The 26,941-nt window shown below is 41.3% G+C and overlaps 1 protein-coding gene across 1 annotated transcript in view; it reads right to left on the minus strand.

Moving 5' to 3' along the window:
- The window catches only part of CKAP5 (cytoskeleton associated protein 5), a 97,015-nt gene that overhangs the window by 14,542 nt on the left and 55,532 nt on the right, over positions 1–26,941 (minus strand). The window contains 12 exon segments of the mRNA XM_078148538.1: positions 390–515; positions 2,888–2,976; positions 9,428–9,563; positions 9,930–10,124; positions 14,269–14,397; positions 17,814–17,927; positions 18,489–18,663; positions 20,473–20,612; positions 23,383–23,508; positions 23,603–23,660; positions 24,427–24,521; positions 25,134–25,319. Of these exon segments, the coding sequence (XP_078004664.1) occupies positions 390–515; positions 2,888–2,976; positions 9,428–9,563; positions 9,930–10,124; positions 14,269–14,397; positions 17,814–17,927; positions 18,489–18,663; positions 20,473–20,612; positions 23,383–23,508; positions 23,603–23,660; positions 24,427–24,521; positions 25,134–25,319 (1,569 nt within the window).

Here is a 26,941-nt window from a genome sequence, read left to right on the forward strand (position 1 = left end):
TGGGAGAACTTGAACAGGCAGATGTAGGGAAGGATCCTAGTCAAGCCTCAATTACTTATGTTCAGACAAAAAGTTGGACCAGCCAGACGTGCAGTCTACAAATTAAGCCTGATAATCATGGGAGTTCAAAAGGGACTGACGATGAAATAAAGTGCTTTGTGCTTTAGGAACTTTCCCTATGTTGCAGAGCATATCTGTAAGAGGCTCAATGAAGAACTCTTCTCTGCTGAAACAAAAGATATGCAGTAGATCTGCTCTACATAGTCTTTTGTAGGAATTACAGCTTTTCTAAAGAGCTTTATATTAGCTCCTATAACACAGTAAGATTTAGTTCTGAGATGAGGCACCACCTGACACAGCAGTGATTCTGGGCTACACTTGGGGCTTACCTTTAATGCCTTTTCATCCTTCATCCTTTGCTCCTTTCCGTTTGGTATAACAATGAAAATAGGACCAGACTTATCGTCTTCTTCTTTTAGGCTAGCTTTACTTGGCACCTTCTTTCCTTGTACACCCTGGAAAGATGGTGGGGAGAATGATGAGCAAAGGAAAACATGGAAGGGCAAATGATCAGCAGCACAACAAAACAAAACTGTCCTCAGGAAGGAACGGCTACCCAAGCACAGTGCAGATTCTACCGCACTGACCCGAGGCGGCGATCCAGTGCTTTGTTCCACATGAAAGAGAAACAAATGACTACAGAATCTCACAGGGAACAACCCACATCCTCTCTGTGTGTGCCCTGCTAATAGCAAAACAAAGTCCCTCCACCACAGCTGACCAAGCACCCCCATGAGAACCATACCCGTGCTTATGGTCCTGTTCCTGGGTACCTGTGTGACTGTCCGTTTCTTGCTCAGGCTAGTATTGCAGTCAGAAAAACTGTCACTACCATTAGACAGCTGCAATAAGCCAAAAAATATTTTTGTTCAGGCAAATCAAAGTAATGAGCTACACGAAGTCCTCAATATTATTTCCAGGTATTTGTGTTAAAAGAACTCTGAAAAGACGGCTACATTTCATATTCCTTAGGTCAAAAAGCTTTGTTCTCTCCTGTAGTATGGAACAACTGAATCACAACCCCTTTGTAGCTTGCTGTCACAGACTGAAGATTATGACAACCATAACAGCTAATATTTACATGGCACCCAGTATGTGCCAGGCGCTTTACAATTATGATTTCATTTGATTCTCACAACAACTCTGGGAGGTTGGTGCTATTATTATCCCCATTTTACAGATGAGGAAACTTGAGGCAGACATGCCCCAGGGTCACACAACTACTAAGAATCTGAACTCAGGTCTTCTCGACTTCAGGCCCCGTGCTCCACCTAGCTGCCTTTTGACCCATTCAAGGAAAGCATTTTGAAAATCATTAAGTAGTTTTTAAATTGAATGCAAGTTCCAAAGTGTTTGTACTAGCTAAGAGGAATGCATGGAGCAGTTAACCTAAGTTCATGCAGACTATGAATTTAAATGTGCAAGATCAATACAACAAACATTACCCAATGAAAGTAGCTCAAAAATCCGTAAATAGCTAGGAGGTTTTTTCCCCTCGCCCAAATACTTTCTGGCCAAAACACCTGTTACATGGTAAAAACCAGCCTCAGCCCATTTCTAAGACACAGAAAAAATAAAAAAATAAAAACTCCCTCTCTCCCCACAAATAAGAGATTTGAATGAGAGGGGAGGGAAGAGGAGATAAGAACTAGGCTAGAAAAGGACCTCATCCTTATAGCTTAATTTAGGGAACTGCTATTAGGCAGACTCACTAGATTATGAACATGGGGAAAGGAAGAGAAGAGCGACAGAATAAACAGAAGAGAACTCTTAGTTCCTCTAAGAACCAAAGGGGTGTAATGAGTTTGCTGAAAGTCAACTTCACTCCTGGGGCTCTTTTCCCCATTGGCTGCAGTGTTCAGTGATGTTCTTATACCTCTCCTCTCCTTTCTTTTTTGAATAATCACACGGTTTGGGGTCTGTAATCCCCTATCGCCACTGCTGAACTTTTTTTTTTCCTTTTATTGTGCAGCTTATATAAGGTCTTTGTTAATTTTTAACTTTATGCCAAATAAAATGTACATTTCCATAGACAGAAAATACCAGAAAAAGAGGATTATACATTAAAATCTAAGTCTATCGAATACAGCTTGCTTTTCCATTTAAGTACATAATAAAATTAATGTAACTTTCAAAAGTAAGGGTCAGCTAGGTGGCACAGTGGATAGAGCACTGGCCCTGGAATTAGGAGAACCTGAGTTCAAATCTGGCCTTAGACAATTGACACTTTCTAGCTGTGTAACCCTGGGCAAGTCACTTAACCCCAACTGCCTCACCAAAAAACTAACTAACTAAATAAATCTCTGAACAAAATAAGAAAAAATAAATAAAAAGGTTACATTAAAAAAATTTCAAATTGTCTTGATTGTCTGATTTTTCTGTGCATTTAAAAACATGCTTCAATGATTCTCTTTTCTCTCTCTTTCTCTCCTACTGCCAGTTGGAAACTCTACTGCTACTCTTTCGTTTTTCTTTTTCGATGGGGGGAGAGAAGGGTAGGAGAAAGAAAGGGGTTAGTATGACTCTATGTTTGAAAAAGTAGGTCTCATTCTTATTACTACAGAGCTTTTTAAAAGAAATAGGATCAGTAATACCATATCTAGAAAACAGGGTTTGCCCTCAAAGGCAGCCTCTGTCAGCTTTAGTTTTTAAAAATCTCCTAGGGAAGACCTTTATTTACAAATACTCTACTTGTAGGAGACAAAGAGTAATGAAAATAATGGTGCTTCACACACTTATAAAAATTTTTTTTGCTAACCTCAACTTCTATTTGTCCTGAAATCAGATGGGTAAAAGTCATTTCAAATTAAGTAAAGAATTCTCTTACCTTAGCTTTTGAGGAAACCCCTCCACCTCTGGCTTTTTTAGGGTCAGGCTTGGACTCCGCAGAGCTGGACATGGAATCTTCCACAGGTGCTTTGACGAAGAAGAAAAAGAAGCTATTTCAAGCTATTTTCAAAAAACAACTACAAACTTCTTGTTGATCATCAGTATCACCAACTAAACTCACTTTGAAGCCATCCACATAGGCACGAGAAATCAATTTTTAGGTGCCACCCCTTCAATCCCTCTGAATATTTAGTCCATCCATTCCCACTCACTTTCTCTTTTACATGGTCACAGTTTGCTCTGTTGTCCTGAATCTGCTTTCTTCGCTGTGCATTATTTCATAAAAGTCTTTCCCAAATTTCTTTCCATTCCTTATGCCTTTTGATTTTAATTACATTAGAGCATTCCATTATATTGGTGTGAAGTGGTGGTTTAGTTTATCTCTTTGATCATTGGGAAGGTGGAATTTTTTTTCCAAGTGATCATAAACAATACATATTGCTTCTTTTTGCAAAATGTTCATATCTTTTGACCATTATTCATCAGGGAAGGCTTTATAATTTCTTAACAGTTCCTTATATAATTTCAGCGTCATTTTTACCTGTCATATTTGCAAGAAATTTTTCCCATGTTTTCTTGTAATTTTGATCATCTTGCTTTTCAATGAACAGAAATCACTTTAGTGTAATCAGGCATCTATCTTGGCCCTCTCTCCACCAAAAATAACCTCTTCCCTACAACTGAAATAAACATATTGTTCTATTTTCTTTCTTTTTAAAAGTCCCATCAGACTGTTGGAATTCACTGAGAGATCTGTCACCTGAGTAGGGTATATGGTATGATATAAGTCTAGATCCATTTCCTGCCAAATACCAAAATTTCCCCTAGTGTGTCTGTTAGATAACAAACTCTTTCCCTAATTTTAAATTCCCATACACTTATCCATTACTCATAATTTGTACACATTTCCACTGGCAATCTCAGGTATGTTATAGCTCACTGATCTATTTCTCCATGTTTTGGTCCAGAACCAGACAGGTTTGATAACTACACTCTAATTTTTAAGTCTAAAAGCGCAGGGCTACCTTTATCAGCTTTTCTCCAATAAAACCTTTAATGTCCTTGACACTGTGTTTTGATATAAATTTCATTAGATTTTCCAATTGTATGAAGAAATCATTCATGTATTAATTCTTTATCTTCATTTTTATTATACTGATCAGCCCTAGTCAAGGACTCTGAATGTCGCTCAAATTATTTAGGCTTTATTTCAATCATTACAGTTTTGATGTCATTCTCATACAGGTTACGTCTATACGTAGAAAGGTTAGTTACCAAGTATTTGATTTTTTTTTTTACAAGTGGAGTTCTTTACGTTTTCCTGATCTTTACTACTACTAAAAAGTACAAATAATTTGTGGTTAATCTTATATACTGTGATCTTGTTAATAATACTTTGTCTCAATTTTCTGAGGAAGATAGATTTTCTAGACATACTATCAAATTACCTATAAAGATTCCAGATTTAGAACTGGAAAAGACCTAATTTGGACTTCTTAGATTCCAAATAATCTAATTTCTTTGTCCTGCCATTGGACTTGCTGCAATTTCCAATATGATGCCAAAGACATGTGGTCAAAGGCTCACCGATTTAGAGGTAGAAAGATCAAGTCTAACACTCTTGTTTTATAGTGGGAAGAACTTGAAGGCCAGAGAGGTTTAGATAATAATTCATCCAAGGTCACATTGGTTATAAGCAGCAGAACTGGGTTTCAAACTGAGGTCAGGATCCTAACTCCAAATCCAGCTCATGTTTCACTGTCTTACGCCAGTGAAAGTCCACATCCTTGTTTTGGTTTTTTAGTGAAACTGTTTGTAATGCCTCTTTATTGTACATTATGCTGGCTTTTGTCTTCAGATTTTTTTTATTATATAGAGAAAAATCCCTCTATTTCTATTCCTTTTAGTGTTTTTTCAATTGGGAATAAAAGTTCTATTTTTATCAAATGTTTTCTCTTCATCTGGGTGTGTTTCTTTTGTTTATGCTCTATCTACTAGGTTGTTAAGTTGTCTCTGATATTCTACATGCCTGACATAGTGAATGGAATCTCCTCTTAGTCATGAACAATCATTTTTCTTTCTTTTTAAAAAATTTTTTTCCTTACTCTGACCTTAAACACGAAATAAAATGAGCACTTCTATATACAAACTAGAACAGAAAAAGAAGATTGTATATGAAACTAGAACTATTACGTAAAGCTTCTAAATTTTGAAGCCATTTTGCTATGAACAAAATTTTATAATGTAAAATTTTATTTTATAATTTTCAATCTATATTCATTTTTTAAAAAATGAATATATAATCTTTTTTAGAGTTATCTTTGCCGTATTTTAAGAATAATTATATTTTCCTTAGGAAAAATACTGGCTAGAGTTTTACCTTCTGTTGCATTTATGAATAAAAGTCATTTTGTTTTTGGAAGGTCTGAAAAAATTCATCAGAGAATATGTCTGGTATGTGCATGCGTGCGTGTGAGTGTGTCTGTGTTGTGTGCAGGAGGGGTGGGATGGAGTATTAGAATCACTTGTGATCTGTTTTATTCCAGCTTGGCCTGTTATTATTATTATCAATTTCCTACTATGTAAATCTAGGTAATTTATATTTTGTAAATAACTTTTTTACTCTAAGAAATTATCCTCCATATTTTTAGCATCTAGGTGTGCCTACTGTTCCCTGCTCATGATATTCTTACTTTCTTTTGTTTGCTACAATCTCACCTTTTCCATTTGTAATTGCGTTCTCTCTCCTTTTTTGATTAAATTTGCTAATGATTTGTCAATTTTATGGTATTTTCAAAGAACTAGATCCTGGTTTTATTTATCAATTCAATTTTCTTTCATTTTCTAAAAAGTTAAGAGCAGAAATTAGTAGGATAATCTTTTAAAACAACAGCAACAACATCAAAAAGCCCAACCTTCTGCACTATCATTTTATTCAGCTCCTAATATCTTTAGGTGAAAGACTCTCCTCAGCACTGAAGTGAGTCTTGGGGCAAACCTTACCTCCTGACTGAGGGGGAGGACCTCAAACATACTTGACTCCTCTAGAACTAACCTGGTCCCTGCCTTGATCACCAACTAGGGAGGGGGCATCTATACCCCTCTCTGTGTGGGTTCTACTTCCCCCTCCCTCATCACTTGCCACGCTGAAGGACAGTGAACCGCACTGCTCAGTACTCCACTAAGAATGCCTGTGATTCTGGGTTGGTGGCTGCAGAGGCCACAGCTCCCTTTCCTGACCATGCCCATCCCTGTCAGGTCTAGGCCACCTGCATACCCTCTGTTACAATGCTCGCAACTGATCCTGTAAATTACTCTTTTAAATCTTCACTTGTATGAGTACGTGTTCTTGCCCTCCATGTGGACGGGGAATGTTGGATTTTTGTCTAGCATAGTGCCACTCATGTTAGTGCTTAACACAAGCTTGACCAAGGAAATACTTTCTTTCAGCATCAACACTTAGCAATAGAAATCTGCCTCTAAGAACTGCTCTGTTGGTGCCTCCAAGACTTTAATATGCAGAAACAACTGCTGTTATTAGCCTCTAAACGTTACCTTTTTTCTTATTTCCTTCTAAGACCAATTGCTATTGAAGAGTTTTTCAGTTTCCATTAAAATATTTACTCATTTGTTTCTAATTATACCACGCCGTCTAAAAACAAGAATAGCGAAGTGATAGGCTATTTCTCCATAACCTAGCACTGGACCAGTTTGAGGGGCACTCTACACTTACTCAAAAAACGTATATCCTATTTCTCCTTTTTAAGCTAATTTCAATTTATTTAAATAAGTAGCTGAGATGAGTGATTTGTTTATTGTTCATCTTTTGATTTTGCATATTCTGATACCGGATTGTTTAATTTAGCTTTTGGTAGATCTGGCACCTCAGACACTGCACACCTAAAGAGTATTTATACCTTCTTTGATTCCCTACCATGTCAAAAATGTTCGGCATGGCACAGTGGAAAGAAGGCTGGATTCTGAGTCAGAGGACATGGCTTATATGGACTATGGCTCAATGTGGGCCTCAGTTACTCCATCTTTAAAATGAGAGGATTGAACCAGATAACCACTAATGTCCCTTTGAGCTATAACTAAGAGATACTAATCATTTCTTTAACTTAAGGGATAGAAATGAAAGAAAGGTCATACCTGGTGACAGGGGCTCAAGAGAGAGCAGCAATGGCTGCCAGCAGGGTAAGGGAGAGAAGAAAGAGCAGCTTTGGTGAGGACTTTCCATGTGGTGACTTTGTTTTGGGGTAGGAGATGTATGGGGAACATAAGGGTAGAGGAAAAGAGGGCATCTTCCTCTGTTCAGGTTTTGAGTCAGGCAGGAGAGTCAAAGGGAGTCCACCCTGCTCCAATAAAAGCCCTAAGGAGGCACGTGGGATCCTAATGTGTGTGGGGAGGGTAGAGCCAAAGACTCCCTTTACCTTAGGCTGCGTGCTGGGTTGGATGCCTATTTGGGGGGGTGGGGTGGGGGAAAGTGGTGCATAGGAAACTATTAAAGACTTGGATGCAGCCTGAGTAGGCCTGGTCTAGGCCAGTGCTAGGAATGGAAATGAGCTGGGGGAAGCCCCTGGAGGTTTGTGGAGATAGGAAATAGACAAGTGAAGTCCCTACCCTACGGGGTGCCATAGAAGATAAAGCATGAAGGGCTTGAGATAGTAGCCTAAGTTCAAGCTATATGACTCCTGGGAGGCAGAACAGCACTTCATAGATAGAAATAGCCAGGTCATTTTCAATTTTAGTTATTTTGGAGTTTCTTCTCCATTTTGAGGAGTGTTTTTTGGTAAAAGGATGAGAGAGAACATTTGTTATCTTGCTGAGATCTGGATAGAGCTGTCTCCCATGTATTCTTCTTACACTGCTATCTTACAGGAAGTCTCACTTAAAAAAAAAGGTACAAACTAGAAATGTTATCACTTTGCTAAAGTGAAAAATAGGAGCTTAAATATACCAACATGATAAGAGAATTTGTTATTCCAAACCAATGGTTAACAGGCAGTTTTATTAGCTTCCCCGTTCACTACAACTCGTTGGTTCTACAGACAAGAAATAGTGATGGTACCATCTTCACAAAACAGTCTAGCAAAAACAGTGCAATTTTAAATTAACTGTCCCCAGAGATATTCTGAGATATTCAGAGATTTAGCTCAATCTCAGTAAGACCGCAAAATGTAGCAGTAACAACTTCTGGGGAGAGCCATGTTCTTGCAGCTCAGAATCCAAAGCCCATAAGCCAGCTTACTAACCCAGGCTGTACCCCACGTAGAGCTGTAGCTCCCAAAGTGGAGTAAAAGAAGGAAACCTTCACATGGATGACTGATCAAGATGGCCTGTGTTGAGAGACAATACAGGAGGACCTAAAAAGTCCTGGGCTGAGATGCACGAGATGTATGGAATGGGGCAAGTTACCGCCATGCCACACCAGGCCTCAGCTGCTCTCTCTCTCTGATGTAAAATGAACAGGTCTGGACAAGATGGTCCCTAAGGTCTCCTCCAGTCCTAACTTTCTGCGTCAATTTACTGGGGGTGGCTGTAGGTTTAAAGATAGGATGAATTACTACCTTCTGGGACTGTACTACATGCAGTAGTTCTTGGTGCATTTATTTAGCATCTGCTATGTGCCAGTGATGCCACGCATTGTGCTATTATCTAAATATCACGAAGTCAAGCAGTACAAAGACAAAACTGGAAACAGTCTCTGCCCTCAAGGGGCTTATATTCTAACAGGAGGCAAAATGCTCACATGTAGGTATAGACAAAATTTATGCAAAACAAATCCAGGATAAAGGGGAAGGGGAGGGAGAGGCACCAGGAAAGGCCTCCAATAGGTGGGGCCTGAGCTGCATCTGGGAGAAAATTAGAGATTCTAAATGATGTCAGTGAGGAATGAGAATAGCCAGACATGGGAGAACCAGTCTGACTAGACCACAGAGAGTGCCGGGGGGTGGTCGGGTGTAGGGGTGTGTGTGTGTGGGGAAGATAGAGAACAGCCTGGAAAGGTAGGACGATACTAGGCTGTAAAGAACTTTAAATTCCAAACAGCGGGATTAACGTTTAATCCTAGGGAATAGGGAATCCCTACAATTTTGTTTTGTTTTGTTTTTTAGTGGGGTGGGGGAGAGGATGGAGAGATATAGCCAAACCTGCATTTTAGAAGCCGTAAGGAGAGATCTAAGGCAAGGAGACAAATTAGGGGCTGTTCTAATAGTCCAGGCAAGAGGTGATAAGGACCCGAAATAAACACTTTAGTGATGGCTGAATGGAGAGAAAGGGATGTATTCAAGATATGCGGTAGAGACAGAAATCAGACCAGATAACCTTTCAAACTGTCCTAGTTCTTGAGCAAAAAAAAAGTGAGAAACCATTTTGAGAACAAAGGCTCCGAGGAACTATGATATGGAATTTTGGCTGGACTCTTGGCAAGCACACATCCTTTCCTGCCTATCTTATCCTTATGAGAGACATTTACCTGATACAGGTTGGAATTTGGCTGGACCTGCCCCTCCCGCAGGTTTGGAGGATGTTTTTGTAGGGGCTGCAGGTTTGGCTGGCATGTTGACTTTGGCTTTCTCTAGCATGGCCAGTACCTGGTCCTTGGAAGTTGGCTAGGGAGAAAGAGCCCATAAATCAGTCACCATACATGAAATGCCTAATATACACTTGTTAGCAGATTTGTTCTCAACCAAATGACTTTAACTGCTTGGGGACACTAGGAGAGCTCCCAGTTTTGACGCACAGAAGGAAGGAAGGCAGCACACAGGGAGGAAAGTAACCACATGTAATCATACTCAGTCACCATACCATAAGGACAAAAGTTTCTGGGAGGACACTGAAGTCAGGAAAGAATTTTTTTGGGAAAGATTCTGCACTGCCAAATAGGATGTTTCTCCTCTCACAAACAGTTTAAGCCTTGACTCAGAAGAGACAGAAGAATAATGTGTGTCTTCCTCTAATTTCTCCTAAAGGTCTACCTTGAGTTTCCCAGTGGCCTTGGCCATCTTCTCATAGCCCAGATGCATCATGAAGAACGGCAAAGCATCTTGGGCCTTTTTCCGTACATCTCCATTCCGATCCTCCAAGCATGAGTACAAATGAGGGACACACAGGATGAGGTCTGTGGGAGTGGAGCGGAGAGCAGGAAGCTTTTCTGCCAGCCAACCTAGCAGCTGTCAAAAAAAAAAAACAGATCAGCTGGGCACCTGAGGAGACAACTACAAGGCTTGACAAGTTCCCGACACTGAGTCAGTTCTTGCATGTAATAACCTGATGGATTTAAGATGTTCCCTGTGTGTCTATTCCCTCCACCAACGTTCACTGCAGCCCCATCATACTCTTTCATTCTACCACATTCTTGCTGGGCGATTTCCATAACTCCTTCATAGAGGACCCACTAGCACTTAAGCCATCCATTTATTGTATAAGAAAAGGAAGCAGAATACAGATATAGCAAGAATGACAGAGAAGTAACTGATAATGTCTTACATACTATATTCTTGCATGCAATTTGTTATCAGTGACACACTGTAGAAAAAGGACAGCCTGAAGAAGTCTCAGTTTTTGGGCAAAATTTTATGTTCTTGTGTAATTTTCCTTTGCTTGAGGTAACCCGAACATGTATTTGTTTGCCCAACTGCACTTTCCTTTCTGTGGCCTCCAATAGGTATTCCTCAAACCTGGGTTTGAAGCCTGTTACTACACGTGAAAGCACATATGAAGCAGTCAGGTGTCTGCCCATTAGGCTCTTCATCTGCAAAATGGGCACGTCACCTGTAGCATCCGCCTTATGGTGGTGTGGTGAGGCCCAAAGGAGATCACAAGCACCGAGCAAACTTTAGAGTGCAATAGACACATGTCAACTATTAATATTATTTCTTTTGCTTTACGGTGTGCCTTAATTCATAGTCACAAGAAGTGCAGCTCAAAATCATGGAACTACCCAATTCCTTAATGAGATCCAGCCCAATCTCTTCCTATTTGCTTCTCAGCTCAGCTCACCGTCCACTTACAGTGCCCATCCATGACAGGCACTGAAGAATGAGGATTCATCTTGTTACAATGTCACAGTGTGAGTAATGTGCCATTTTCAGTGTTGTTGTTACATGGACGGTGATCAAAATCCATAGCCACTGGAGAGATTAAAGCCCCCTGCCAGTGTTTCAAAGCTTGTCGTGGTTAGTACAATCTTATGTGCTAATGGGCATTTAGGAGAGAGCTTAGTCATCAATTAGGAATCCTTCTTTTGGATAGGATATCTTTCATACACATAAAAATATACATACACATTGAATGACATGTGGGAAATGTCTTGTTTGAGAAGAGTCTTTGAGGCTACATTTATAATACAAACGATTAAAAAAAATTAGGATCCTACATTATCTACAACGCTCAGAAATTTGTGCAATCCTAAAACCATGGTCACCTGCTCAGATTGTGGTGTAAAGAAGCGCTGGAGTTGTGGTCAGAAGAGCTAGGTTCCAATATTGGGCTTTATCATCTACTTGATTTTCGGCGAGTGACTTAACTTAGGCCTCCACTTCCTATCTGTAAGGTGAGCAGGCTGAATTAGATAATTGCTAAGGTCCTTTATAACTCTAGGACTATGACCCAACAATCTCCTCTCACATTTTCACTGAGGAAATACTCAAGGCGTGCCTTCTCACTTGGCTAAGAGAAAAGAATAAGGAAATGGGTTAGCAACTGCTTATGTCTTTTCAGTTTTTGAGCAAAATTTTATGTTCTTGTGTAATTTTCCTTTGCTTGAGATAACCCGAACAAGTATTTGTTTATCCAACTGCACTTTCCTTTCTGTGGTCTCCAACAGGTATTCCTCAAACTCCATTAGGAAAAGATGGGAAGTGGAGGAGGGAAGAGATGAGAGGATGATGGTAGTGATGCTAACTTTTCATGGTAAACCTTAAGTACCATTGAGATGACCCCAGCATACTATCATACATAGCCTAGCATGCTAAAATGGATCTGTCTGAACACTGACTGAGAATTTCTTTTAAGGATACAAGCTGCAACCCATCCATCCTTCTAGGCAACACCCATCCACATTATTCCCCAAGTTTACCATGGAGTTCCACTCAAGTGCTGGACACGTTGTTGAGTTCTCCTGACATTTTCAGGATATCAGTGGAATGTTCACTCAGGCTGTCCATGAGCTATCCTTTACTCTCACCATACGACCAGACCATCTGTTTCACTCAGACATTTCCCTGACTGTATTCTTTACTCTAGTTCTTCTTCCAAGATCTTTGTTATACGTTGCAGCCTACTCACACCCACCACGCACTTTTCCATTTCCCTCTGCGTAAAAATAATTTTTAATTCCTTGGAAACTAGTGTTCCATGATTAAACTCTTAGCATAAATTCAACAAGTGTCAAGTTAACTATCCTAAAAACATTTTATGTTTGGCTTTTGCAAATGGTTTTGAATAAAGTAAGAATGACTGAAAATTATGAAAGGTATTTTACATAAGTCAAATGCTTAGTTTAAGTGATTACTATGCCATAGGAATAATTTATTTTATTGTGCCTTCTAGAAAAACTCAAATATATGCCATGGAAAAGGGGTCGGGGTAGGAGAAATCCCCTCCAGCACCAATTTACTCTGTACTTATTTGATATGAGGCAATCCTTCAAAACTTTGTCATGTGCATTGCTGTTCTTCATGCATGGCACTCCGCCCGCTATCTCCGTGGCTTTGCACTGGCCAACTTCTGTCCCTAGAATGCCCTCATTCCTTACCTCCACCTCATAGAATCACTTATTCCCTTTGTGACTCAGATATCTTTCTGGATTTGCTTAGCTATTAGGGCTTTCCCCTATCCCAAATACCTTGTATATATTCTTCACATACCCATATATGTATTGTCCCTGAAGGCTGGACTGCAAGCCTGAGAGATGAGACAATTTAATTATTTGTCTTTGCCTCTGGCACTCAGCACAGTGCCTGGCACATGGTGGGCATGTGATGAATGCTTGCTGATTGACTTTCTAGCATAGTATGATGAGATAATAAGGTGGTGGACTCAAAACTGAGTGGTTTTGTTACCGTCACCAATGAAAACAGATTCCTATAATAACGCTGGTCAAATGGTTCTGCTTTGTGCTTGTTGTTTTCCTTCCAGTTTCATCATCAAATGGCAGGGGAATGATCTGGCCTGGCTGACCCTGTGCCAAGCTTCTGCTGGCTTACTTTTTCCTCCGACCATTTAGTTGTTCTATGTCTGAGGTGATGATGATAGCCGTCTCCCACGGTCAGGTCACGCGATGTTCTGCCATTGAGCTTTTATGCTAAGCTGAGGTCCTCTCTTCCCATGTGGCAAGTAAATGAAATGTCTGCTTTTGGAGGTGTTTTCTGTGCTCTTCTGACGCCTCCTGTGGGGCCCGCTTTGCACTGACTGTGAAATGCTAGCAGCCAACAGCTTACTTTCTGTTCACTTTCCATTTTCTGGAGTAGATATCTTGTTTATACTGATGTAGACAGAGCTTCCGTAACCGCACGCTGTCCCTGTATCATCATCCTTTCTATTAAGGTGCTTACTCCGACACTGCCAACTCTAAAATGGCCTCCACCTCAGAACCAGTTGTCCACTGTCCACTTTTCATAACATCATTTGGTGCCTGCCCGTCTGCCCTGTGTTCTTGCTCTTCTTCACTTGACACAGGCCTGGACCTTTAGAATGGCTCATTCAAACTACACTTCTTAACACAAGGAGGATAAAAACTATATGTCTGTTGCCCACAAACTCAAGAAATGTGTCATATTTAAATAAAATTAAACACAAAATTGTAACATTACACATTAACAGTACAGTCATACTAACAAGTCTTGGCTCTTTGTACCTTTGAACTTTACCCTTTGGCCGCTGTTAAAAAGCACTTTCTAAAAAGACAGATGGTCCTCTTTTCTCTTCTTTACATCCCAAGAAATAGGTAGCTTTAAAGTGTCCTAAGTACTTAGGGGGTTTAGCAGCGGAAAGGTCTCTTTTAACCAGGACTATGACAACTTATTCGCTTATGACAATTTATCTTTACCCATGACAAAGAATTCATCTTTGCACCATGATTTAGAGTTATACTTCTTACATCTGGGAGCTCATGAAAGGTGATGTTTTAACATCACAAGCCACTATGGAGGCCTATTCCTCTCGAAAATTTACATATATCCATGCCTTTTGAAATTCAGCCCTCCCTTTCCCATTAAGTGCTGTCTCTCTAGTTGAATGTATAGGTCCACATTTCCTCTCTCTTAAGACAAAGGCTGGCTAAGGACACAAGAATGCCTTGTTTACAATACTAACCTCCTGCCTTAGGAAAGGATTTTCCTTTTTGAGCTCCTCAGACAGATCCTCTCCCTCCAGCCACTCCTTCATGCCAGTCTGTTCTGCCCAGGCATTCACAGTGGCTAGAGCAGCAGCTCGAACGTTGTTCTGTAGAAAGACAAAAATTTACCAGAATTCACAATCCATAGGACTGATGGGAGGAAGGGGTGAAGAATCTGTTCTTTTACAAAGACAGAAAAGAATCAGAGCCTCTATAGTTAATGGGCTTTCCTTCTCCTGGAAGATACAAATGAATCAATACAAGATACCATGAAGTGGAAGGAAACACTGATCAAGGGGTTATTAATAGGAAACAGAAGGAAGTAGCCCTTGAACAGACCCTTGAGGGAAACCAGATTCTATGAGGAGCTAAAGTGAGGGTCAGCAGGGCCTCAATCTTGTTTCCCCCCTTTGAAAAATTCTAGATTTTTTTTAGAAAGCTGTAACTTCTTAATAATACCCTCACCCTAACACTGCAAATAAACCCTCTCATTATGAAGAAAAACATTTAAGCAAAACAAAACTTCAAAGGGGAATTACAACAAATACCTACTTTCCAATTGGAGATACTATAGATATAAAGGAAGATAAAGGCAGCTCAGTCAGACCATCTTCAGCCTGACTTCAATAAGGGATCACACTCCCAGAGAATGTTTCAGTGACTGACTGCTAAGACTTGGTGTAGTTCCACATGAGACCATGATGTACTAAATAAATAACTCAGCTACCACTTCTTTCTGACTGACCACCTACGTAAAAACTTTCTAGGGGGAGCTAATATTCCCAGACACCCTACCAATTGAGCACTAGGCTTCTACCATTTCATGAAGGAGGAACACATGAAGCAGCCCAATCCCACACAGTAAGTCTGTAGCACGTCAGAGGGTCAATCACTTAGCATTTACTAATACTTACTATGTAGCAGGCCCCAAAGAAAGGTGACAACAATCCCTGCCTGCCTCCAAAAAGATCACATTCTTAAAGGAGAGAGAACACAAAAATAACCATGAACATACAAGACATACATGGAGGAAAAAGAAGGCAATGCGAAAGGGATTATTTCCCTCTCTGTGCTTGTCCTCTACACAAAGCCTGCAAAGGAGAGGAGGTGCCTAATAAATACTGGAATGATTAGGAGTGAGGGAAGATAAGGCTTCCTGCAAAAGGTGGACTTTGGATGAATCTTGAAGGAAGCTGAGACAGCCATGAGATAGGGGGAAGAGCATTCCAGGCATGGGGACAGATGGCCAGTGCCAAGGCACGAAAACAGAAGCACAGTATTTGAGGAACTACAAGCAAGCTGGCAGTGCAAGTGGATCACAGAACGCATATGGAGGGGAAGAAACTGCAAGAAGACTGGGAGGGTGGGGAGAGGACATTTTGTGAAGGGCTTTTAAATGCCAAACAGAGAACTTTGGGTGATCCTGGAGGAAAGGATGGGCTGGAACAGGGAGACATGAGCAAAGCGGGCCCAGTTAGAAGGTTATTGCAATAATACAGACAAGACGCTATTACATGGGTTGTGACTGAGTGGAGAGAAGAGGAATAATTATATGAGAGAGGAATCAAAGAGAAGATTTGGCAACAAATGAGATATATGAGGCAAGTGTGAAGAAAGGAGTCCAGATGACACTGAGGTTTTGAGCCCGGGTGACTAGGAGGATGGTGGTGCCCTCAACAGAAAAAGGGAAGACTAGAATAAGGGAAAGTTTTTGGGGAAAGATAATGAGTTCAGTTTTGAACATGTCAAGGTTGAGATGCCTACAGAACACCTAGTTCAAATCTTTCAAAAGGCAGTTGGTGTTGTGGAACTGGTGGTCAGAGAGACTGGTGCTGGATATACACATCTGCCATTCATCTGCTAGAGAGTGGAAGGCTTTGCCTCACTCAAATCCAATTCACTTGCAAGTCAAGACATCACCCTCTTGATGTTAGTGATCTTCTTCAAAAATGGACAACAACAAGCACAGAGAGGGTAGCTGAAGCCACAGGAGCCGATGAGGTCATCAACAAGTGAGATAATACAGGGGGAAAGTGAGCTCAGGACAGAATATTGGGGGATGACCACAATGAATGGGTATGATGGAAAAAGAACCAACAAAAGAGACAAAGAAAGAATGTTCACACCAGGAGAGAGCAGTGCCCCAAAACCCTAGAAAGGAGTGAGTATTCAGGAAGAAAAGGTGATCAACAGTGCCAAATGCAACAGAAAAGTAAAGGGGCATTAGGATTGAGAAAAAGCCAATACATTTGGCAACAAAGAGATCAACTGGTAAAACTGGAGAGGGCAATTTCGGTTGAGAATGAGGTCAGAAACCGGGCTGTATACCAAAGGTTTAGAAGAGAGTGTGAGGAGAGGAAGGAGAGGCACCAAATGTAGATGGAATTCTTAAGGAGTTTAGCCACAAAAGGGAGAAAAGATATAGGACAACAACCAGTTGGGATGGCAGGGCCAAATAAGGGTTGTTTGAAGACCCGGGGGGTGGGGGGTGGGGAGAAGAACACATGCAGGTTAAGCCTCAGGGAAGGACCCAGTAGATAAGGAGAGACTGAAGTTAAGAGAGAGTACAAGAAGATAACTGGAGAATTTACTGGCAATATTATGAGGGGGATGGGATCAATAAGGACTACTTTTCTACTTAAGATTCAAGTAAAAGAGGAGAGAGAGGTAAAAATCTGAATGAGATGATGGAAAGGGAGGAAGGGAAAGTTCTTGGCAAATAGTCTCAATTTTTTTTTTTTTTGGTGAAACAAGGCACGGGCAGGAGGATGAGATGCTACAGGAGACTGAGGAGAAATGACGAGGTTTGGAGCAGTCAAGGGGCTGAGATAAGGAAGAAAAGAGAGAATAGCTAGTGTAGGCATGGGTGATGGCCTAAAAAAGAACAGAAGGTGGCAGGAATGGAAGTCACAGTGAGGGTGAAGAAGCGGATTAGGGAGTTAAAACGCACAGGGAAAGACTAATAAAAGACTATAATAAAGTAATTTCAGAGTTCACAACCAAGGAAGAAGAATACTTATTGGTAATATCAAGATCAAAGGTATTACAATCTCTCTGTGGAGCTGAGATGGTATAGAAGATGTCATGGGTACTGAGCAAGTTAAAAAGAATGAGTAGCCAAGATGAAAACCTGATTCAAATTTCAAAATTCACTTTTGAGTTCAACTGTGCATACTCCAATAAGGCATCCTTTTCCTCAGGAATTATGAAACTCCATATGTGTTGTGGAGTAGAGCTTTCATTAAATGGCAAGTGAAAATCAGAATAAAAATTAAAAATACACTATAAGGGTAGAGAGAGACCTTCAATTTTCACTGTTATTTTATCAAGCAATAAAACATTTTATTCCTGGGAAGCTTAATAGTGCCTTAGAGGCAAGAACACATTCTTTTTCTTTAACATTCAAAGTTCCCATGTACTTGGCATAAATTCTAAAAAGCAAAAGCATTAGGCTAAGAATACGGGCAGTGTACATGGTATTAAGTGTGCCATTCACAATACTGATGGGGAAGCATGAGTTTACCTTGCTGTCTCCAAGAACTGTGATGATAGGAATGCCCAAGTTCTTCACATGCTGCCTGACATTTGGGCCCATGGCTACTGCCAACTGTTGCAAGATGTTCAATGTTTGCTGCACCTAGACAGGAATAACACACTTGTCTACATCCAATCTCTGGGGAAATCACACACAAGGCCCTTCAATAACAAACTAAGGCAATAAAATGTACTCATACATAAGTCACTGGAACAGATAGATTTCCATCCTCAGGCAGTGACTCATCTCTGCCAATTCATAGTTTTACGCTGACTTAAAGAGAAGAATTAGGCATGGACCATATATTTTTAAGGTCACTGTCAATATCGATTTACCTCTCAAGCGCCAAGTGGGCTTTTCTTTAAGAAAATCCTAAGTTACAAACCTCAAATTTTAAAATACACAACAAGGAGTTATGTTTCACAGGAAGATTCATCACTAGATTTCTTTAAATAAACAGGAGTTAATTAAATTGAATTAACATACAATTTTAATTTATACATGGTCTTTTAGAAACTTGTTCAATGAATAAAAGGTACATCTACACAATAGTAAGAAATTAAGGGTTAAGTAACTCATTACACACCATTTAAATAAGCACTTGGGGGTGAGTAGGTAGCAATGGAAATATAGCTCAGAAAACAGACGAATCCATGAACATACCAAGATTTTATTTGAATCATTGAGTCGGCCCTTCAATGCAGCTGGAAGTTCACCAATGTTAGGCTGTATGAACTTTGCTTCATTAATGATACTGGACACTTCATCTAAGCCTTCCTTCCGAATTTTCCAATTCTTGTCCCCAATCTTAGATACCAGTTCCAAAGTGATTTTGTCACTGAGAAAGAGAAGCAAAAATTCACCTCTTAAATTCAAATCTTTAGTAAGATGACCAGAGTATAGAAAGCGGTTCTGGCTTAGTAGCACTTTTCCTTCAATCTTGGGGACACTGGTTTAACCTTCAAGTTATGGTGCAAAAAATAATGTTACCTAAAAACGGGAAAAGGACCCACATGTACAAAAATATTTATAGCAGCTCTTTTTGTGGTGGCCAAGAATTAGAAACTGAGGGGATGCTCATCAATTGGGGAATGGCTGAACAAGCTGTGACATATGAATGTAATGGAATACTACTGTGCTATAAGAAATGATGAGCAGGCGGACCTCAGAAAAACCTGGAAAGACTCATATGAACTGATGCTAAGTGAAGTGAGCAGAACCAGGAGAACATTGTACACAGTAACAGCCACACCATGCAATGACTGACTTTGATAGATTTAGCTCTTCTCAGCAATGCAAGGATCTAAGACAACTCCAAAAGACTCACGATGGAAAAAGCTGTCCACATCCAGAGAAAGAACCATGGAGTCTGAATGCAAAAAGAAGCATATTATTTGCTCTCCTTTTCTTTTGTTGTTTTATTTTGTTTCTTCTTTCTCATGGTTCCTCCCAGTGGTTCTAATTCTTCTTTACATCATGACTAATGTGAAAATATGCTTAATATGAATATATAAGTAGAGCCTATATCAGACTGCACACCGTCTTGGGAGGGGAGGGAGGTGGAAAAAATTTGAAACTCAATAATGTTATGGAAGTGAATGTTGAAACCCCAAAATTAATAAATACATTGTTTAAAAAAAAATAATGTATCTAGGGTTCCTAGAAATCCAGCCACCTCTCCCTTTACCCCAGTCACAGATCACTAGATGCCTTTAGGCCAGGCCATGCCTTCCTGAGGCCAGAAACAGGATTTCTTGGTACAATTCACCTAGGTAACGGATGCTGCTCTGGCTTTTCACCTATTCCTCTCCCCTGTGCCTGCAGCAGATGTCTCCTTGGAACCCTTGGGGTTGAAGTACAGCTCCCTCACAGTCTTCTGGTGCTTCTTCAGTTTCTAGATCATGTCGTCTTCTGATTCCTATTCCTGGACCCCTCAGTGGGGTCTCCCTTCTCCTTATTCTGGAAGGCTCTGACCTTCTCTTCCGTGGGATGCTAGACCCCTAGCAGCTCTAGGGTTTGCTGGTGAGGCTAAAGAGCTGGCCAGAGTTACCTAGGTGTTCACTGCATCTTCTATCTGGAAGAACTGCCAGAGGGACCTCCAAGTTTGCAAGCAGTTTCTCCTCTTTCACTGGCCTCGTAAAGAAGTCTAAGAGCTCCAAGATGTTTTTGTCCTCCTTGCCTACCACCTTTAGACTTTATCAGATGCTGCCATGCAGGGCCCTCCATAAACTACATCAGCTCCTGGGCCTCCTGGAGCAGTAGGCAAGCTTGGACCTGATGGTAATGCCAGACTCTGCTGTTATGTACAGGACAACAACAGAGGTCAGCTGTTTATAGACGAAAGGGTGTCAGATAAAGAGGGGCACAAATGTGATAGCTGAGGTCCCATTCTGCTTAGTCAGGAAGCCAGGTAATGCCTCGGCATACAGCTAGGCCACTCAGGGCAAGTCCAAGCAGTCTGAGCCCAACTTTTGGCTGTTCCTCTGGGGAAAAAGAGGTCAGCTATTTGGCCATATTTCTTTTTGGGGGTTGGAGGAAGTAGGAGGCATTGAAGCAGTGAAGGGCAACAGTGGAATCTGCCTGGTGGTTGGCCTGTCCAGTAGCATTTGTGATCAAATAAATCTTCATTTCTTACATCAAAACGCACCTGATTTCTACCCTTGGCAAGAGATCTACAACATCACTGCCACCTTCATCTGGCTCATCGCCATCATCTCCTTCATCTGCACCACCCCCAGTGTTTTTAGTAGTTCCTCTTGTTGGGGCAGGAGGAGTCTGACCCTGCATCTGCAAAACAAATGAGTAAAAGGTAATAGTTAGCATTTCTATAGCACCTACTAAGTGCCAGGTCCCTTGCTAACACTTTGATAGATTTGATCTCATTTGATCCTCCTAACAATCCTGCAAAGCAGAGGCCCTATTTTAATCCTCACTTTACAGATGAGGGTGCTGAGACAAACAAGCTAAGTGACTTGTCCAGGGTCACATATCTAGTGTCTGAGGCCAGATCTGAATTTGAGTCTTCCTGGCTTTAGGCCCAGCCACTGGTGACTCTGTGGTTCTCACTTCTCTGGAGGCTTTTGTGACACTCCTTTCTCCTCATGCCAGATAGCCGTGGGTGCCCCTCAAGGCTGTCCTAGGCTCTATTCTCTTCTCCCTCTACACTATTCCTGATCTCATCCACTCCTACGGATTCAGGTATCATCTCTGTACAGATGATTCTCAGATCAATTTATCCATCCCTAATCCTTCTCTTGACCTCTAGTCTTCTATTTCCAACTGCCTATGCACATCTCAAACTGGATGTTCGAAAGACATCTGAAACTCAACATGTCCAAAGTGGAACTCGTTATCTTTTCTCTAAAACCCTCCTCTCTCCTCAATTTGCCCATTGCACCACCTTCCCAAGCTCGAAGCCTACGTGTCATCCTGCACTCACCCTCACTCACAATACCCAATCAGTTGCCAAGTCCTGTCATTTCTAGTTTCATAAAATCTTTTGTACGTGCCATGCCTCTTGTTGTTCTTCGATACATGCCCCCCCCCCCCCCGAACAGGCCCACGTTAACTCATGCCTAGACCACTGAAGAGCCTAGTAGTTGGTCTCCCCACGTCAAGTCTCTCTACATTCCAGTCCATCCTACACTCAGTTGTCAAATTAATCTTCCTAAAGGCGAGATCTAAGCCATGTCACCCTCTTCTCCCTCATTTAATCAACTCCAGTAAGTTGGTATGACCCCTGGGATCAAATACAGAACCCTCTCTTTGGCTCTGAAAGCCCTTCACAGCCTGGCCTCTCCCTAACTTTCCAGTCTTTTTATACCTGTACTCTGCAATTCAGTGACACTGGGCTCCTGGGTGCTGCTAGCACAAACTACTCAACTTCCCAACATCAGGCACTTTCACGGTCCACCCCCTGTTCCTAGAGTTCTCTCCTGCCTGGTCTCTGTCTCTGGGTTTCCCTAGCTCCCTCTTAGTCTCAGATAAAGCCCCACTTCCTGAAATCAGCCTTTCCCAGCGCTCCTTAATTTGCTGTTCTTCTGAGATCATCTCCAGTCAATCCCATATTGATCTCATTTGACATAACTGTTACGTTGTCTCTTTCATTAGACTATGAGTTTCTGAGGGCAAGGACTGTTTTTGCCTCTCTTTGTGTGCTCACTGCTTAGCACTATGTCTGGCATACACCAAGTGCATGAGGTGGGAAACCAGGACCCTAAGACTCGTGTCCTCTTCTCTTAAGCAACTCACTCCTCTACAAAATTAAAGGAGTAAGAAACGATGGTCTCGCACAGCTCCCAAATTCTGATTCTATTCCGTAAGACAGCTAGTAATGCAACGGATGTAGTGCTGGACTTGGAGTCAAGAAGACCCGAGTTCAGATCCAGCCTTGGACGCTTACCAGCTGTGTGTCCTTGAGCAATTCACTTAAACTCTGTTTGCCTCAATTTCCTTAACTATAAAATGAGGATAATAATAGCACCTACTTTCCAGGATCATTGTGATGACCAAATAAGATAATAATTGTAAAAGTGCTTAGCAAAGTGCCTGGCCTTTATATAGTAGGTGCTATATAAAAATGCTAGCTGCTATTACGATTATTACTATTTTTATTATTATTAAAAGGCTACAGGGAGGTCAAGAAGATGAAGACCAGAAAAGGACATTAAGAGACCATTTGTCACTTTGGAGAGAGCCATGTTAGCTGAATGATGAGGTGGGAAGTCAAACTTCAGAACACTAAGAAGAGAGGGAGGGGGCAGTTAGGTGGTACAGTAGATGGAACACAGGCCCTGGAGTCAGGAGGACCTTAGTTCAAATCCTGCCTCAGACCCTATACTTACTAGCTATGTGACCCTCGGCAAGTCACTTAACCTAGACTGACTCACAAAAAACCCAAAAACAAACAAACTAAAAAACAAAGTGAAAGGAAAGGAAATGGAAACACCCATTGTGGGACAGTCTTCTCAGTGAGTGTAGCCACGAAGATGAGAGCTACAGAACAAATCAGAAGCACAGGCAATCAAATGCGGGCTTCTTGAGAATGGGGGAGCCATGGGCATATGTGTAGGCAGCAGAGAGCAATCAAGAGACAGAGAGGGACTGAAGACCAGTAAGAATGGGCATGATTGAGAGGCCAACCTCCTGGCAAAGATGAGACGGAATGAGCCCTTGTGCAGGCAGAGGGATTTATTTTCGCAAGTAGAAGAGATGAACTGAAGTAAGACAAATAACCTGACAGCAGAGAACTGGAGAAAGGAAGGAGTGGTCCATATGTAAAACTTAAATAGGCACACAGACATTTTAATCTGTCTTAAAATAGGCAAGTGGGCAGACTACTGGGAAAAGCACACTGCTATTCCATGCCATCAGTGATGATCCTTACATTCTGCAGTTACTTCTTTAATGACTACAATCTGATATATAAAGACTCTGGCTAATACTAAGCAACTTTAATTAAGACATGTTACTATTAAAGCCAGTAACCCTAAAACTCATCTGGAATAACATTTCTAAGCCCTCAGCTGGAGAAACATACAGCTTATAGAATTCTTACCTTTTCAAACTCTGCATCTATCTGGGAGAGGAGGGCTGTTTTCTCATCCTCAAAGAACATTCGCAAGGAAGGTCCCACATACAGATACATTACCCCAAGAAGGGTGATGGCAGAGGTCCTCACAGCCTGCAAGGCAATGCAGAAAGGAAAAACATATAAAATGCAGAATAGAAACCAAGAAACCCACCTGCACCACTGCCATTTTCTCTTAGGTACTCACTGGATTTGTAGCAGCAAGGGCTGTTTTCACATTGCTAATGAAAGCTTTGACATTTAACCTAGAAAAGAGAATAGTAAACATTCAAAATAACCCATGAGATTTTATGGGAACAGAAGGTCACTGTCTATTCCACCACTATGGCTATAAAAAGAGAGGAAACAGACGACTCAAATGAACACATTCACAAACTTGCATTAGACAGACCCAAGAGACAGACATGTTCAGGAGTTCAGATGTTCCTGTGGACATTTAACACTCTACCCCACTTGGGGAAGACAAGAGATATAGTGAAATAACAGGGTTACTGCAATGTCAAGACCTAGTGAGCCCTGGCAGTTTTTATTCAAATTCAAGGGAGAGATGTGAGTATATGATTTTTTTTTTTTTGGTGAGGCAACCGGGGTTAAGCGACTTGCCCAAGGTCACACAGCTAGTAAGTGTTAAGTGTCTGAGGCTGGATTTGAACTCAGGTCCTCCTGACTCCAAGGCCAGAGCTCTTTCACTGCACCACCTAGCTGCCCCGATTTTTTTTTTAAAGGCAACTGGGGTTAAGTGACTTGCCCAGAGTCACACAACTAGTAAGTGTCAAGTGTTTGGTCTGAGACTGGATTTGAACTCAGGTCCTCCTGACTTCAGGGCCAGTGCTCTATCCACTGCACCACCTAGCTCCCCCGAGGATGTGCTTTTTTAGTTCAGAGAAGTTTGTTTTGTTCTGGTGAACAAGGTTGCTACATACAAATATTCACAGTCATAGGCAATAATAGTAAGATGGGGGGGGAACCCTAATTTATTAGCTTACAATTTACTTATCTTCTGTGACTTACCCAGAAAAACCAAATTCCTTTATTGCATTGGACAGCCAATTCAAAGTTTCTGATTGATTTTTGGGATTTTTCTGTGAGAAAGCTATTGACATGACCTGAAAAAGAAAAATACAAAACTCTATTTTTCTCTCCACTATATAAACATCACAAGTGAAGAACACACACCAGGTGATGATAAAGCAAAAGGAGTCACATGCAAAAGATTCCTTTTCTGATATATGACAGAATACTGACTTCCTCCACACTGGAATCAAAAAGGAGCAGAGATTTAGAGCCTGAGAGAATGCTGGCAATCATTTAGCTCAATCCTCTTATCTGCCCCAGGTGACTTGAGCCCCAAGGTAGACAGGTAGACAGCCAGAAAGAAAGCCAACACTGAAGTCGTGTGTCTCTGTGTCCAAATCTGAGCCCTTCAAACTATATTACTTGCCTCATGCTGAGGCTAGACAGGAATCCTGAGGGCAGAGAAGACACTCCCACTTGCCTATGTCTATGTACTCTCAGTGACTGTATCAGTGACTCCTTGAGGAACTTCCTCAAGGTCACAAACTAAGCCAGGTAGCCCCAGAGGGGTACTATCATCCTCTCTTGAAGCCAAATGAATCTGCAGCACTGAGACAGAGTTCCAGAGAGGAAGGCAAAGGGGTTGGAGATTCATCAGTGAAAATGATGAATGAAATAGAGGGAAAGAAACCAATCTCACGGACCTGCTCAGCTGTCCAAGGGAGCAGACACGCTTCGGCAATTGCTGTCAAAGCCTCCTTTGCATTGTTGCCACATTTCACATCTCCAATTTTATCCACAAGACCATCCAGGACAACCTGAGCTGAAGTTTTGGAAAAATTTCCCTTCTGAGCAACCAAAGCAACAATGTGAAGCTTCATCTGCATCACCTGAAGAGAGAGAAACACCAATGAGGAAAAGCCAAGCCAAAAGATCTTCCGGGCTATGCAGATCAACTTAGAATGGATGAGAAGAACATCAAATCACAAGCAAAGGATTTTACCAGTGAGATGGGCCTTAGTGATGGACAAAGGAATTACAAACAGTAACCCTATTTGAGAGTAAAGATAAAAAAATGCCAAGACACCTCAGAATATCAACTCGTAACATTACTGCCCACCAAGTTTCTAAAGTAAAATGTGCTTTCTTAGACTTGGCAGTAGGGGCACTCTCTAAGCACGATGGCCACACTGCTGACCTGCTCCTCCCACCAGGGCCCTGACTATAATGGAAGCCACTGTGAAAAAGTAGGGACCTTCTAGACACTGATTTCAGAATTTCTGAATTCAATTCTATAAGCGTTTATAGGAAAGGGTGGTAGCAGATGGGCACATAAAGATAAAAATAAAGTAGTCCCTGACCTCAAGGAGCTCATGGGGACTGGGGAGGAGTGGGGTAGGGGGAAGAAGTGACATATACAACATACACACAGAAAACTAAATACAAAGTAATTGTAGGGGCTAAGGTGAGTACTAGCTATTAACTAGGGGGGCATCAGAAAAGGTCTCATGTAGGAGGAGGGCCTTGAAGAGAAGACAAAAAACTGAAAAGAAGACAATTTATTAAGGTGACTTGGAGAGAGACTAGATGGTATTTCCATCATCTGAAAATCTTTCCTCACATTAGTTACATCTTAAAAGTTTATTTATACAACCTGACATTCTGATCATTAGAGCCCCATTTAAGTTAATAAGCATAAAAATGCCTCTCCCTCTGAGAGGGCTAAAGAACTTGGTTCCTGGCTTATGAGTTCCCCCTTGAATCACTCAGACTGTCTTCCTAACATCAAGTTAATGCTGACAGAGATGAAGGAATGGGAGTTTGGATGTCAGAGTGGGGAAAGTCACCTTTCAGAGGCCAGATCAAGAGCAGGCTTGGGGAGGGGACTGCAGTTGGGGGAAGCCTGAAGGCACTTAGAACTTAGAGGCCTAGGAAAGGGATAGAAGGAGGTGGTGGAGTAAAATAAAAGCATGTGGGTATGTGTGTGTGTGTGTGTGTGTTGGGGGGGAAGCCTGGAGTGAGAAATGGCCTTGGACGACAAGGCTCCCTGTACCTAAGACCTCAAGGAGTCACATTAGCACTGTTAATGCTGTATTTTTGCCACATTATGCTTTAAATATTTTTATTATGGCATCCGCTCACCTATCGTAACACTTTCTATGGGAAAGTGTGTTTCAAAGTCCCTAACAAGTGATTTAGAAACAAACATTTGCAATATAAGTTGGATACTACTCAAATTTCTCTCATTGGTTTACTTTAACAAAGGAAAGCAGTTCTCGTTTTCTTTACACTTACTCAAAGTCAGCAGATCACACTTAACCAAAATCTGTCTCTTGAGAGTGGGAACCAACAAGACGCCCATCGCCACTCCACATTTCAAAGTGAAGATGACACTGCTGACTGACAGAAAGGATAGCCTGAGTTGGCTGCATGGCAAGAGAAGAACTGGAAGGAGTGAATGCGTCTGTCCTTTACCATGCAGCCACAAGCAAGGAAATCTATGTTGATGAAG

The sequence above is a fragment of the Phascolarctos cinereus genome, unplaced genomic scaffold (genome assembly GCF_003287225.1).
Source record: "Phascolarctos cinereus isolate Bilbo 61053 unplaced genomic scaffold, phaCin_HiC Scaffold_9;HRSCAF=440, whole genome shotgun sequence".
Classification (NCBI taxonomy): Eukaryota; Metazoa; Chordata; class Mammalia; order Diprotodontia; family Phascolarctidae; genus Phascolarctos; species Phascolarctos cinereus.